This window comes from Perna viridis, chromosome 3 (assembly GCF_037379345.1).
Source record: "Perna viridis isolate PV_CMFRI_1.1 ecotype Kerala chromosome 3, ASM3737934v1, whole genome shotgun sequence".
NCBI lineage: Eukaryota > Metazoa > Mollusca > Bivalvia > Mytilida > Mytilidae > Perna > Perna viridis.
The window spans coordinates 35,908,229-35,923,606 of NC_142447.1; the positions used below are offsets into that span (position 1 = coordinate 35,908,229).

The following is a 15,378-nucleotide window of genomic DNA, read 5'->3' on the forward strand; positions in this document are numbered from 1 at the left end:
AGCACACTCACGGCATGTGTGTTTACAATCGATTCTAAATATAAACAACCAGTATTTATAGCTCTTTGTTTTTCCAACTAGGATAGAAAAAAATCTTACGCTTTATTTTCTTCTTTATTTCTAAAAGACAATCGGTAGACTTTTTAATCATTATTTTTTCAATATCACAAAATAAAAACTTTTGGGGAGGGGTCTGAAGGAAGGTCGTAGGTGGCCGGGAACATTGTTTAGGCCTACACGGATAGTCTATTAATTACTCCAGCAGTGCTAGAGGTCGTTTGGCAAGCTATTTTCTGACTTGAGTTGGGGTGTGGAGGAACGGAATCCCAACCTCTTGTATTGAAGTAGTAGTCTATATATACACAAATAATATGAGGTTTGGGTTTTATGTTTTCAAAAGTGGTTCTGAAATCGATTTTCCAAGAGGTAGGTATACATTCTTCAATTGCATCGATGAATTTAGCCTTAAAGTCCTTCATATACCGGTATTGTAATTTAAATTTGTTCCATTAAAATTTCGAATGTTTTCTGTTGAGTACATGACTGTAAGTGAGAATTCTTTCCACTATGCAGAAACTAGATAAATGTACAATTAGTAAATCAGTGTAAAAACAAACACCTTATAAATGTAAATTCTTAGCAAATCACATACTACTAAGTTGGTCCTAAGGAAGAGTAATTGACAGTAATTGAAAATGGAGCATGCCAAAACCCCGTAATTGTCTATACGTATATATCTAATATAATAGTGTCAACGCAAAACATTGCGGTCGTATATTGGTAACAGCGTCGTCCGTGTCGTCGTCCATATTCACTTGGTTTTCGTGCGATGACTTTATAGTTATGGTTGATCAATTGTTATGAAATTTTGATATGATTTTACTAACTACTAGAGGAATGCTCCTATTTAACTTTGAGTTTATGGCCCCTTCTATTTTAAAATAAGGGCCATCCATGTAACTGACAGAAACCACAATGTAGGTTTCTGTTAATCTATAAAAAACTGAGAGTCCAGAATTTTACCAAGCTAACCTATATAAAGTTAAATGGTCAATCCTTAACATAACATAACAAGTTCAACACATCCATGCAAGTACACCTTCAAGAAAGAATAAGCATTGTAATATGTACATGTATATGACTTGTTCTATGGTTTTGGCAAGTCATTGTGGAATTAGTTCCCCATTTAGATGTTTAGTGACATCTGTTAATGGATATTTATCAACATGTGCATAATTCAATTATTGATATCAATAAATGGAAGAGTTTTCTAGACAATGCAAACACGTTCAAGACCACGTATGTATGTTCAAATTTGCTCTTCAGGCAATACCAGTCTGCGTCCATACTTGCCCCTCAGGCAATATCAGTCTGTGTCCACACTTGTAGTGTGCAATTAAACCGGTTAATCGGATAGACCGGTGATATAAATAGCGACAGGACTACGTTCAGGTTCATCGAAGGCATTGATCTTTGTTTTTTTGTAGATTGTGTGTTGTTGATATTGCTATTAAATGATTGACATTTGGCGCTGAGGTATTTAGTTTACTTGTATGTTAAGCGGTCATCGCGCTTGACTAATCCTATATATAATGTTAGGGTTGTAGCGAACATGAAAAAAATGGTCGCAATAGGACATAAATAATTTACATATAGTTGAACGAAATAAATTAAAGTTAAAAGAAATAATGAAATGAGTCGAACGTGTATTTGACAACAAGCCTTCAGCGATACATTTAAGTTATTTATAACTTTTTAATGACAGACTAAAATACAATAATGATCTCATTATACCGTCGTGGTATTATATTAATGTGTAGCAGACGACATTTCATCGATTGTATCTGCGTCTACCAAGTCATTAAATTAATGTAACGCCGTTATTAAGTGGTTCACCATAGCAACCAGCCTATACGATCATTAAGATCTATTTAGAGGGACACAAGATAAGGTCATTAAACATTACTTGGGCTACCGATTGTGAACTTTACGTGAAACATGCAGTCGGATGGACAAGGGCAAAATTCATTGAATATGGAGCAAAGTACTAGGTTTAATCAGTTTTCACCTTTCATGTTTACTAAATCAAAAAGAATTCGGAACAAGAATTGGGAACTGTTGGAAATTCAAGTGTTAAAAAAGATGATAGACAATCAATACGAACTACTCAATTCTAGGCATACAAATGCTATGATAAATGCAAGAAAAAATCTCGTATGGAGAAGGATAGCGGACAGTATCAATGCCTTAGGACTACACCGACGAAGTGTTAGAGAGATAAAAATAAAATGGTCAAATATGAGACTCACTGAAAAAAGAAAGTCAGGAAATCAGCCTAGTTCGACAGGTGCAGCCCCAAACATCGATGACGTCGTTGATATGTCCCAATCGTCTGTGGAATCGGAATTAGAGAAGCATGATGAATCGGGTAGGTACTTTCAGTTATCTAACTAATAATCTTAAGATAATCTTGCTTTTTATAATTGTATTTGGTCATTTGGACACAGTCGAACAAAGTGACAGCGTGTAATTAAATGTTCCCTTTCCAACCATTAATTCATAAACTTAAGTCATATATAAGCCAGTGAAATATGGATATGGTAAACATTTAAGGTTTTCATGATATCTGATCATAATACTGAGTATTTTGTTTCCATTCATACTATCTGACGTCTTATAACATTCATTTTCTTATTTTCTAGACCAGCAAACTTTAACTTCGCATGAGAATGAAACTAGACGACAAAACCCCACAAGTGGCGTGTTCTCCAAAGGCACTCCAGATTTACATAATGAAATGCAGCGCGTTCCAACGACATGCTCAATAACAAATGACATTGATGCAAATTCCACGGAAACAGAAGCAATCAGTGCACAAGACTCGGAGAGAAACGAGTTCAGGCATACACTATCTGGCCCTGAAGCGACAAACATGTCATTAGGGATCACCAGTGTGCACCAATATATAAACCGGGCAATACCACCACATATTGAAAATTCTATGCAGTTCCATCCTCGAAGTAGCCATGAACAAGAATATGAAAGAGTTGAACAAAATTCAAGTCAAAATGCCACTAATTTTAATGAAGAAAGAATTTATATGCCCGGTGTAATCATCAAACCAGAACCAACGGAACAATATACAAGACACGAAAGGAGCTCTGAAACTGATTCTTCAGTAAATTGCAATAACACTGGACAAAGATGGAGTAATATTCCATACAGACAATCTGCAACAGTACAAACCGACTGGTCGTTATCGACTGGGCAAGAGTATCAATGTCCCTCAGCGAATGTTACCGAAACTGAAATAATGACAAGGAAATATGAAATACTTAAACTTGAAAAAGAACACTTACGGCTGAAAAATGAAAATATGGAATTACAAAATGCAAAGCTGCGAATAGAACTAACGAGATTACAGAATAATATGTAAGGACAATACAAGTGAATATGACAAAATATGATTGTAAGATCTTTAAAAGAAATGTTAAACGGACTTGCTAATGAAGAATATTCCAATCACATCGTCGTATTGCCATCGTGTACAAGACATTGGGAAAACGTCTGTTTTTTTTTAAATGTTCAATATCCAAAATTATTTTGGTAGATATACATACTTCATTAAATTGTCATATACTGTACAAGTTGTAGAACTTAGCAATTTTTAGACGACTGCATTTTTTGTTGGCGTTATAGTAATTGGTGTGGCGCTGAGCTCGTCCTTACGTAGACCCTTGGTTGGTTTTCGTGTGATTTAAATACCATTCTGTGTAAGAATCAGGCAATGGGTGACACATCATACTTCTCAATTTGGTCTGTTTTGTCACAAATATATTCAATTCATCTAGAAAACAACTGAAAAGCTATTTAAATTTATCCTGGCGTAGATATTTTTTGACTGCTTAAAAAAAGTACGGGAGAATTTTCCCGCCATTTTTCCATAGTGCATTTCAACTAAATTTGACCTATCAATAGCTTAAATAGGCAAATTTTACAAATATTTCGATGGTTATTTCTGGAGGTTATTGAGAATGAATACTTTGTTAATGTATTTTCCTTCATGTACCACACCTTAATCACATTTTGCCTGACTCTTAGACGGAGAAGTACTTAAATATAAGGTACATGTACTGGACCTTGATAATATTTTTACAAGGTTTTATACCAAAAAAAAGAAGGTTGGTTGGTATTTTGTGGATTATTCTCATACTGTCTGGGAATTAGGGACAAAAAGTTTAAAAGCAAGCATCTGAATTTAGCTTTAACCACTGAACTTAGGTATAAGGGCATGGATATCTATAAATTGTGCCACAAGAATCCATACCACTAATGACTTCTTCTATCAGTCTGTGTTGCCTTGTTGTTTGTATATATAGTTATGTCAGTACCAAGAAGCAAAATACCTCTTTAATAAATAAAGGAAAAGATACACGGAGTTAACGGAAGGAATTTCACTTTGATTTATAAACCTTATACATTGTACATCAACCTCAGTCACAGATGCAATTAAATAAATTTCTTACTGAATTTGTTTTCATTTTGACTTTGAATTGGTGATTACAAAGATGACATACATGCCTGTCTACTTAATTTACACAAATAAACAACTGATTTAAACATGACATTGTGTTGTGTGTAGCACATCTTCTGAATGCAGGATAATCCCTGATATTGTGTTGTGAGCAGCACGTTTCCTGAATGCAGGATAATCCCTGGTTTTTGGTGTGAGCAGCACGTCTTCTGATGCAGGATAATCACTTTTGTCACGTGCATTGCAAAATCTTTAAAAATAATCTTTATATGAACAATTATTTTCCAATACAAAAATCTCGAAAAATGATGTCAAGAATATCTTCAGATGTTATCCTACCGGTTATTCGACCTATATCTTTAGTAGCTTTCCGTAAACACTCTGCTGCCAGAACCACATCATTCATGTCAATATAACTCATGTATTCTTGAAGGTGTCCTACACACTCAGATAAATGTTGTCTATGTCTTGTCTGTGTTAGACTAGGATTTCCTACCAGTGGATTTCCACATCTGAAAAGGAACGTTTTTTTGTCGCATTATTCAATCCTGATACATCAATTACAGCTTGGAGACGAAACAGTGTCCTGTTCCTATATAAACATTTGTGCTTGAAAAGACACTTTAAACTTGTATATTCATCCAAGCAAACTAAAATCTTTATAAAACTACAATTTAATTCTACAACATATACAAATGCGTATGAACATAGGGTATCATACAATATACTTACAGGGATTTCAATCTTTCTTTTAACATTTCCAGAAAATTGGAAATTCCGGATTCATCTGTACACGATGTCATGCATATCTGAAGTCCTGAGTCCTCCATCAAATATTTAATGTTTTCTTCCTGTTTCGTTAAATCACATTTATTTATGACCACAAGGACGTCTTTGGTAAAATTATGCTTATCTCTATGTTCTACACTGTCCTTTTTACAAGAACCAGTGGAATGATCTGACATCGACTCAAGCAGTCCCAAACGCTGTAATGTACGGATAAGGTAAGAGCTGATATCAAAGTAACCGTTGTCTATATATTTATCCAGATCTGGTGCTGATAACATTATCACTTTTAGATCCGAGTTCTTGGCTCTGAAATGAGAGGAAATGCAATAATGATACGATGCAAGAAACACAAACAGGAAAATAGACGCAAGTCAAATCGCCCAAAAAAACTTAATAAGTACAAACAGCCCGAAATCCATTAAGACCCGGGGTGAAACCAGATTTCCAGGAAGGTTGATTATTTTCTTATTCTAGCAAGACGATCACTATGCCCCTCGTTGAATACCATGTCCTGTGAAATATGAATACTATCTAGATGGTTTCTTATATTTGAAACAGACAATCCATATTTGTCAATCAGGTCATTGTGACAACCGTAGAATTTTTAAAGTCTATAGACAATATATTATTGTTACAAGTCGCTGTGTCTAGTCTAGAAAATTGACGTAATGATCACAATTCCTAGTTCAATAATACTATTGTATGTATGTTCATATATTCCCCAAGGCACCAATCGTTTTATTAGCGAAGGGGGATTTGGGGGGAAAATAAAATTATTCCAAATTTGAAAAAAAATTATCTGTGTTTAACTACAAACACAACAACGATTACTCATGGGAGCCTTTAAAGAGGTCACAAAGTTCAAACATATATATGGAAAATGTATACTTCACCTTTCAATGGCTCTCCTTACGCCTTCTCTCTCTATAACATCAACTGATTCCCTCAGACCTGCTGTATCACTGAACAGTACTGGATACCCTGATATATTCACTGCTGACTCTACTATGTCACGCGTTGTTCCAGCAACATCCGAAACTATAGCTGCTGGTCGTTGGGCTTCAAAACATAAATATCACAGATATTACTGCCGCTTACCATTTTGAATTTAAGTTTTAGTATAATATTAAGGTCGGTGTAATACTTAACAATTCAATATTTTAAAAAGTATTCCAAATTTATTTTTTTCGATTTTTGATCAAAGTTACAAAATTTCAAAAATTTACCGAACTTTTTTTTTTATTTCATCAAACAATTAATTTTTTTTTAAATTCTAAAACTAGTCATTATTTAAGAGTTTCTTTTTTTATATTTATAACTTTGAAAATACTAAATTGAATATACAGTTTTAATTTCGCTTTTTGAAAGTTTCATAATTTAAACTTTTGATTAAAAATCGAGAAAGATCATAAAAAGTGAAAAACTTTATCACGATTGTGCTTGCTAGATTTTCAGCGGCCTTTTTATGCGACACATCAAATGGCTTCATTGGAAAATCAAGAAGATGCCTTCCGTTTATGGTCCAGCAGCAATAATATACTTGTGCTGGAGTGTCCAGCAAACTAAAGGAGCATTTCAAAATCACTAAAGGTTTCCACTCAGTAGACGTTTAATGTGTAGGAGAGCTGTACATGCAAAAAGAAATGACATGTTTTGAATTACAATAAACAATAACATTTAAGTACTATTATATGTAAGAATCAGGCAGTGGGTAAAGCATGGTAAAAAAACAAGTCTTTCCACGAAATCTTTTAAAATGTTATCTGAACTGTACACGTGTCATTCATTTCTCCTGTAAGTGCCGGTAATTCGAGTAACAAAGTATTTGAAATACATTGCAATATCCTCATCAAAGGGAGATAACCCACTTTACCCCCTATCATTCTATTGCAACTTTGAACTCGCTTGACACTTCTAAGACAAACGAAAAGTCAATTCATCTTTTATGGTCATAAAATATATACATTTTGTTTTTTAAATAATTTTGCCTGATTCTTACAGTTTCCAGTACTTAGTAATTCTACAATCAACAGATTGTAGACCTAAGTCTGTGTAGTGTGCACATATATATATATATATATATATATTTAAAAGGTATGCTTGATCTTGCTCACCGTGCTTAACCCCTAACGAAGCTTTTACGGTTCAAACGCCGGATTCACGGTTTTTCTAACGCCGGTATTTTGTTAATTTACGGCCATTTCCTGAGAAAATAAGTGGGTAGCCTAATTAATTTGCTCTTTTATAATGACAATTTAGTTAATCTATATAGCAATATGAACATTCGGTGCTACAATGATCAAGCTAAAAGCAGGTGCTTGTTTACAATCATTCGTGAACAAGCATCAGCGTTATATCCAATTTCCGTGGTTTTTTTTGCCAAAATGACAGCATTTATGGGAAGTATGAAAACTCTGTAGACTAAATGATGATATAAGAAGTGCCCGGTTTTCCTTTGAAAGCAATGGAATGCCGTTTTGAGGTGAAAAAGTTAAAAATGAGACAACATTTGCTTTGTTTACATTAGCAATTCACGAAAGATAGAGAAAACGGTACACTTTTACCTCTGTTGACAAGCAATTGCTTTTAGCTTGATCATTGTAGCACCGAATGCTCATACTGCTATACAAATCAACTAAATCGTCGTTCATATCAATCAGATCAATAAACTAAGAATTTATTTTCTCAGGAAATGGCCGTAAATTAACGGGCGTTAGAAAAACCGTGAATCTGGAGATTTAACTGTAAAACTGCGTAAGGGTTAGACGCAATGTTGCTTCTGAAAAAAAGACTATGTTTCAATACTCTTACCACTGAGTTCACCTTAACAATGCATAACAATTTTGTAATAAAAATAATTCCTTGGAAATAATGTTCCTTCCATCGTGTATGGCGTTATCACTCAGAGAATACCCACCGAGTATGTTTAGAAGACTACTTTTACCAACGTTTGGTTCACCAAGTATTGTCACACGGACACCAGACCTCAAACGTTCTCCTTTCCTGTTGTCATTTAGATGGTCTGTTATCTCTGTAAGGGTACTGGTTATTCTGGCATTTACTACAATGGAAGATGGGGTGTGCTAAGCAATAAATGATAACTTGTTAGCTTTGAACAAACCATCAATCCTATCGAAAAAAGTATCACGTATCGAGGATATGGACACGGAGAGGAATGTTTGGTAAGATTTTAGTTCCAAATTTCGAAAATTTTAAAATCATTTATAAATTTTGAGATATATCAGTAAAATTCGACAAAGTTAAGGACATCTAGTTATTTTTGCCTAAATTAGAAAAAAAAGGCCTATTAACTGAAAGGCATAAAAGTGTAACGACTTGGTATTTTTAAGTCGCTTATATTGTTACTGACTTCTTGCAGTCGTAATTTCAGTACTTTATATTCGCATATGATTTGCATACTTAAATATTTATACTACATGTAATGTGCAGATCTGTGCCGCGTTTACCGTCATTTCTGACTAGCTTCATACGAGACAAAAATGTAGCTCTTAAATATCATACACGTGTGTTCTACGCGTGTTTCTTGCTTGTATGAGAACAGGAAGTTTATATGAAATGATCGGTTAGCATTGAACATTACCCAGTTTCTGATTCAGGCACAGGTGCTTGTTACAAGACTATATTGATCATATACATTAGCAGGGCCTCGATATCTATGAATATCCATTGCCATTTGTTTAATTTGCTTCCTAATCTGGTTCCCTGGTCAATATATTTGCGACCCAAAGATCGTTACAACGTACCTCTTTAAAAAAATATCATACACGCCTTTGTGTGTTTTGCGTGTACCAGAACGGAAAGTTTACATAAAAAGATGAAATGATCGGTTAGCATTGAATTTATATAATATTACCCAGTTTTCGATTTAAACACAGGGGCTCGTTACAACTGACTATTTTTAGGTCATATATATTATCTGGACTCCAATATCTATATATAGCCATTGCCAGTTGATTAATCTGGTTCCAGGTAATTGAAAACATTCAGGTCATCACGGTTATGAAAGAGTACATAATCATATCAATGGAACCAATACTTCAGCGGAATTCACCCGATTTTAGATCATACCGCATTCATGCCATTTCCGATGTTGAAAGTAAGCCAAATCAGTGACAGAGAATTTTTGACGATTACCGACTTTGAAGGCTTTGACACAGTCTTTGTATTTGTAAAGGAAGGTTGCATTCTAGATGCTAATACAGCCATTGTATTTAAACAGTAATATATTGTTTTCTGATAAGAAACAGTCATAATGAATGACACTGTTAAAATTACCATCTGATATTATGTTTTCTTCTATATTTTCATCTTCACTAAAATCAATAAATGCTTCAACGTCCGCCATCATCTGTTAAAAGAAACCAGATGAAATAACAAATTAATTGTTTTAACTTCTTTTTTTAATAATTCATATTATGAGAAAACATTTACCCATTCAACTTATCATTTAAATCCGTATTTGAACAATGATGACTTATTTGAATTTTCAGTAAAATACCCTTTTTCATACATGTTACGATTACATTCTCAGCTGTATTTGGAAACATCAATGGCTATTCAATGTCTAAATAATGCAATCAATACATTATGAAAGCGAGAAAGGGTTTGATATGTTGAAGCATCATCACGGGAAGCAAGTGATAAGTCACATACAACTGAGCAAAAATGGTCTGTTTACAAAGTATTTCAAATCATGGTGCATATCATGTATCATTTTCAATCTTACAATTCAAACTTTTTAATTATAGTTTTGATGAAAATTTGACCCCAGAAACTATGCAGATTTTATATCGAAGGCGCGACGGGCGAACATATAAATAAAAAATCTAAATTTTCATAAATCTCTTTATGTCTAATTTGATTGAATTTAAACTCACTTTTATAATTTGGGACCTCCACTTGTTATAGAGTTTTCCTAACGTCCCCTCCATTTGCCTTAGCGCTTGGCGCCGTTGCGCTTCAGTCTCTGCGTGAATTAAGTCTCCTAAACCTTCAGTTTCAGTCAGATCAAGTTTATTGTTGAAAAAGGCTCTGTAATAATCACTGTTTTAATGCGCTATTTGAAATAAAAATAAATAGTTTATGTGTAATAATTAAAATGTTTTACATTTTCCCTGATTTTCCTTTTTCATCAATTTTTGTCGTAATCATTGTGCCATATATATATCTTCATTCTCATAAAGCCAATATACATTGGTACAGAGATTACAGCATGCAACATACAATACAATAAGCACGATAGCTATATACAACATTTACAATAAGGTATACAGGAAACTACAGTACGGCGTAAGAAAGCCAGGAGTCCCTATATAGATAAATTATTAAGTCTGACAAATTTACAGTTTTAAAGCAGTACTAGTTTTCTTGTGGACATCAGCGTGTTTTGGTTACAAAGATAATATTTTGGGATAAGTCGTTTATGTTCCTCATACAATAAGGATATCGTAATTAAAACAGTTTCAGTTTAATGCTTCATCAATCTAAAAAAAAAATATTTCACTGCTTTTTTATTGTCGGATATAATAATTAATAGCAGGTAGCAAATATGAAGTTCACCATGATATCCAAAAAAAAATATTTTACCGTTTAGTGAATTCTCCGGCTTCTGCTTGGCGGCATCCGGGAATCCGAGAGAGTGCCGTCGCTACAGCAGCTACTACGGCTGGACCACCATGAACTTGAAATTCTACACAATCTTCCCCAGTAAAACTGAAGGGACCTATTTAAAATACGAGCGTTCAGTTGAGAGACTGATTTTGGTTGCTAATAAGTTTTAATTGTATTTTTTTTTAAAGTAGCTATTCAACTTAACTTGTGCAAGGTATTTTATGGTGATTTAAACGCTTTTTCTGGTATTGAAATTCAAAGATTGTCTGGTATAATCTTTTAATTCTTCCGGTGGCGTGAAAAGGCTCCATGGAAAAACGCTATCTCTTTCCCTTGAAAGAAAGATATGACTGATTTAACCAACCGTAACTTTCAATTATTAGAAAAACGCTGATAGTTTTTTCGAATGAATCCATTCAATGAGTGCTTATTTTGCATGAATGTACTAAGTACACGGACAACTATTTTTGAAGAGACCAAAGTCATATAATCAAAAAAGGCCATATTTATAATATCTAATCCAGAAAATGTTCTAAATATGTCTATTTGATCATATATCAAAAAAAAAAATGAATAACGAAAATCTTTTAATATGTACTTTCAGTTATTGTGATTTTGATGTACAGCCCAATTGATTAGTAAGTTTTTTTTTCCAGCAGAAGTTCATTACCCAATTTTTGCTTGATTTAATTAAGTAATTGCATGTTGATAGGATGATAACTGTTCATAGTAAGAACAGCTTACCTGGAAACCATAAAATCAAACCATGATCGATTGGAATATCTTCATCATTATCGAACAGCGTCCTTAGTGTTGCAACTCTGGGTTTCGGGAGTTTTGTGTATCGACACAGTGTTTTTAGGGCTTCAGAAGCTCTAGTACCGGATACCCTAATCACAGCAACTCCACATTTCCCGTGTCCAGAGGAAAGAGAAAATATTGTCTCTTTCGATGTGTATATAGAATATGTTCTGGAAATATCTTTAGTCAAATCACGTAAGCTGAATCTTGAAAATATCGTTCTCCATGACTGATGTCTGGAATAACTAGCCGAAATACCAAACAGTCTCCAAAACTTCATCTGAAATTATTCAAAGAGATAATGATTTAAAAATTATGTCATTTTCAAATTCCTAACCTAAGCTTTGAAAATTTACTTTTATCGAACGATCTAGCGGTAATTCTTTTCTAAAGCGATATAATGGCAATCATTTCAAGTAAGACATAAATATCTTTAAACATAACCATCAGTATTTGAGCTTAATATAATAGTGTATCAAAAAGCCGTGCATTTAATAACCACAACTGATTTAAAGCCGCTTACGAACTTAACAACATGAATTTAGATAGTCCGATCTGGTTCTAGACAACTACGTCCTATGAAAGGAATATTTATTTATCGTGTTACTAATAATGTCACATATCTACGAAAATAGTTTGCTTATTTTTTTCGCATATAAGATAAATACCAATAAATGATTTTAACCATACCATATGTAACATTAAGAAATTGCACTGTCAAATGATCACGCACCTGAAACCGCAAACCAGTCAATGTATAAGCTAAATTAAGTATCACTTTCCTTACACATACCATAAATATACGTGCCTCCGGAAGGCATGGCGTTTAATATATTCGATTATCTGTAGCCTATACTTTTAATGATTTTTATGCAAAGTATACATATGTTTGGTAAATGTGACACATTTGAAAGTGCTTCAGTGTAACTCTTCTATGTTCAATTAGAAAATGAATGAATAGTTACTGTACTATTATTTATTTTGTCGTTTGTGAGCATAATTATTGACATGATGAACAAAAATGGGTGAAAAACTCTAAAATACCTGAAATTTCTTTGTGTAGATTGGTGTGAACAAGTATACGCTTTTAAATATAAGAGTTATATTAAGATATGACACAACTTAACTTTGACGATTTTGGAAACATTCATATATCTTCAAGATACCCGATGTATTTTTTAAGTAGCAAAAAGGTTATACTTTAGCTAATTTGGTTATGCGACTTGTATAAACGGACTTTCTTTGTAGGGCGAGGATTCCGATAAATAAGCTATAAAGAAGGATATGTTCAGCCTTTGTGTATATCATGCCATCACAATTGTGTTGACGTATGTTCTTTCTATCTCACAAATGAGACCGGTTATCATCAGTTAGATTTCACATCTTACCGAATAGACAACCTATCAAACACTTAACGGATTTTACTCATTTGCAATGTGTGGTGGGTGCCGCTGACAGATCATGAATGATTATGCACCTCTTGAGCAGCTGATGTAACTCACGGTTTTTTTTTTCTTTTTTTTTTTTTTTTCTATACACATCTTGTCTTCTTTATCTTCCGTTTCATTTAATTGTATTTTATTCTGTTGTCTACATATCGTATGTAGTTCGTTTCTGCTTCTGTTTTGGCTATGTTCTTAGATTTTTTTATATTTGTTTCCGTTTTCTTTCTATTTTTCTTCCTTACTACATGTTTAAAGCAATTTAACTGTTTTGTTATGTAATTTCTGGTTGAACATGCATGTACGCGTCAGTTGGAATTTTTGATCGACGACATATTTGTCCAGTGTGGTGCATGCCATTTTCAACACACGGATGGCATCCTAATGGGAACAATTTGTGCTCCACTTTTTGCTTACCTATTCCTTCACTGTTATGAGGCCGACTTTATAGCTGATCCAAAGGAAAGAACATCGTTTAGCTAGATCCTTTAATCTCAGTTTCTGCTATATAGATGATATATTATTGTTAAACAATAGTTTTGGAGATTTGATACATTGCATCTACACCAAAAAACTTGAGATAAAGATACTACAGACACTGTGAAGTGAGCCTCATATCTTGACCTGCACATAGAGATCGACGGTAAAGGAAAACTATTGACCATACTATAATACAAACGCGATGACCTTTCATTCCATGTTGCAACTTTCCTTTCATTTGTGGCAACATCCCTTCAGTACCTGCGTATGAAGTTTTCATAATTATCACAACTTGGACGTCATGCCAGCGCTTGCTGCAACTACGCAGACTTTTTGTATCGCGCTATTTACAATTGTATCTTACAATTAAGCTTCTGTAACAGGGTTATGTTGCTACAAGTTTGAAGTCATCATTATATACAGAATTTTAATGGCCGTCATCATGAACTCGTGGATCGTTACGATGTATCCATCTGCATCATGAACACCGATTTGTTCACCGTGTCATAGTTTTCCTTTCCTCTTTCGTCTACCCATGACTTGAATTTTTATGAGAAACTCGGTTGGGTATTTCTAGAAAAGCAGAGGACGCGTACCCTACCGGTGCATCTAGTCCATGCTCCCAGTTTTTAGTGACGTCAGAGTTGTTCCTTTACTTTTGTTACTTAGTGTGTATTATTCTGTTTATTTTATGTTCTTTGTAGTGTACTTTTTTTTTTTGAGGGGACATGCGTTTTTATCTTTATTGTTGTATTTTTTTCTGGATAGGCGAACTGATAATTTTTTTATTGGTGTGTGAACTTAATTTTCGGTTTCGTAGCGGTTGATATTAAATGTGCAAAACGAAAATTACAGTTTGTAAGTCCATAGACCTATTGGCAATTATTTATTGTAGTCATTACTTATAATTTCTATACAACACGTAACATATTTTTTTCAGCTTAAGAAATATGAGTAAAATATATGTTTCATATTTCCTAACAAGGATGCTTAAATGAAAGATAAAGCCATTGCGGTTAAGACAATTTATTCAACAAATCTCCTGTAATAAAACGTGAGATCGGACAACACAGTATATATGAAAGGCAGAAAAAACTGAAAAAATGTTGAATAAAAACAAATTAAGTGAAAAGTAAATGTACATATATAACGCAAAACACATTAAGTAGATATAATGAAAAAAAAAATGACAATCAAAAATGAAAATAACAAATTATAGGTGGATGTGAGTGTTTTTTTTTTTTAATAAAACAATATGGAATCAAAAAGCGGCAAGAAACCTAGACACCAGATTACAGAATATCGGCGCTATCAATATATACACTATCAAAAAGCAGCAACTATACAGGTAAGTGAGTAATCTAAACTAGAGGCTTCCAGGCGCTCGAAAGCCATAGTTTCATTGGCTAGCTGATTGAACAATGAAAGTTTATTTTCTGAAATGTTCCAGTTTTGTGGTATAAATATTGTGAAACAATATCAAAGACATCCATATGCTTTTATTGAAATTTTATGATAAAATGTGTTATGAAATGACTGCTTTAGATTCCCTTTTAGTCCTTAATTCCAAAACCATTTAGGACATAACCCCCAAAATCAATACAAACCTTCCTTTGTGGTTTGGAAACTTATGAAATTTTACATATATGATTATCAACCAACCAATATTCATGTCATCATACAAAATCCAGACGACAACTC

At 33.6% G+C, this 15,378-nt stretch overlaps 2 protein-coding genes across 2 annotated transcripts; one reads left to right on the top strand and one right to left on the bottom strand.

The window, feature by feature from the left end:
- Window positions 1-1,106: 1,106 nt before the first annotated feature.
- On the top strand, window positions 1,107-3,647 carry LOC148622061 (uncharacterized). The gene is made up of 2 exons (XM_088571575.1): window positions 1,107-2,428; window positions 2,703-3,647. The coding sequence occupies exons 1-2, from the start codon at window positions 1,999-2,001 to the stop codon at window positions 3,434-3,436; spliced, it is 1,164 nt and encodes a 387-aa protein (XP_088427701.1). The 5' UTR covers window positions 1,107-1,998; the 3' UTR covers window positions 3,437-3,647.
- An 871-nt stretch (window positions 3,648-4,518) lies between these two features.
- LOC148622062 (5-taurinomethyluridine-[tRNA] synthase subunit GTPB3, mitochondrial-like) lies at window positions 4,519-12,517 on the bottom strand. Its single transcript, XM_088571574.1, has 9 exons — window positions 12,446-12,517; window positions 11,699-12,035; window positions 10,931-11,066; window positions 10,222-10,375; window positions 9,620-9,692; window positions 8,241-8,384; window positions 6,217-6,382; window positions 5,267-5,629; window positions 4,519-5,046 (listed from the first exon to the last, which is right to left on the bottom strand). The coding sequence occupies exons 1-9, from the start codon at window positions 12,455-12,457 to the stop codon at window positions 4,812-4,814; spliced, it is 1,620 nt and encodes a 539-aa protein (XP_088427700.1). The 5' UTR covers window positions 12,458-12,517; the 3' UTR covers window positions 4,519-4,811.
- Between the last annotated feature and the right edge of the window lie 2,861 nt (window positions 12,518-15,378).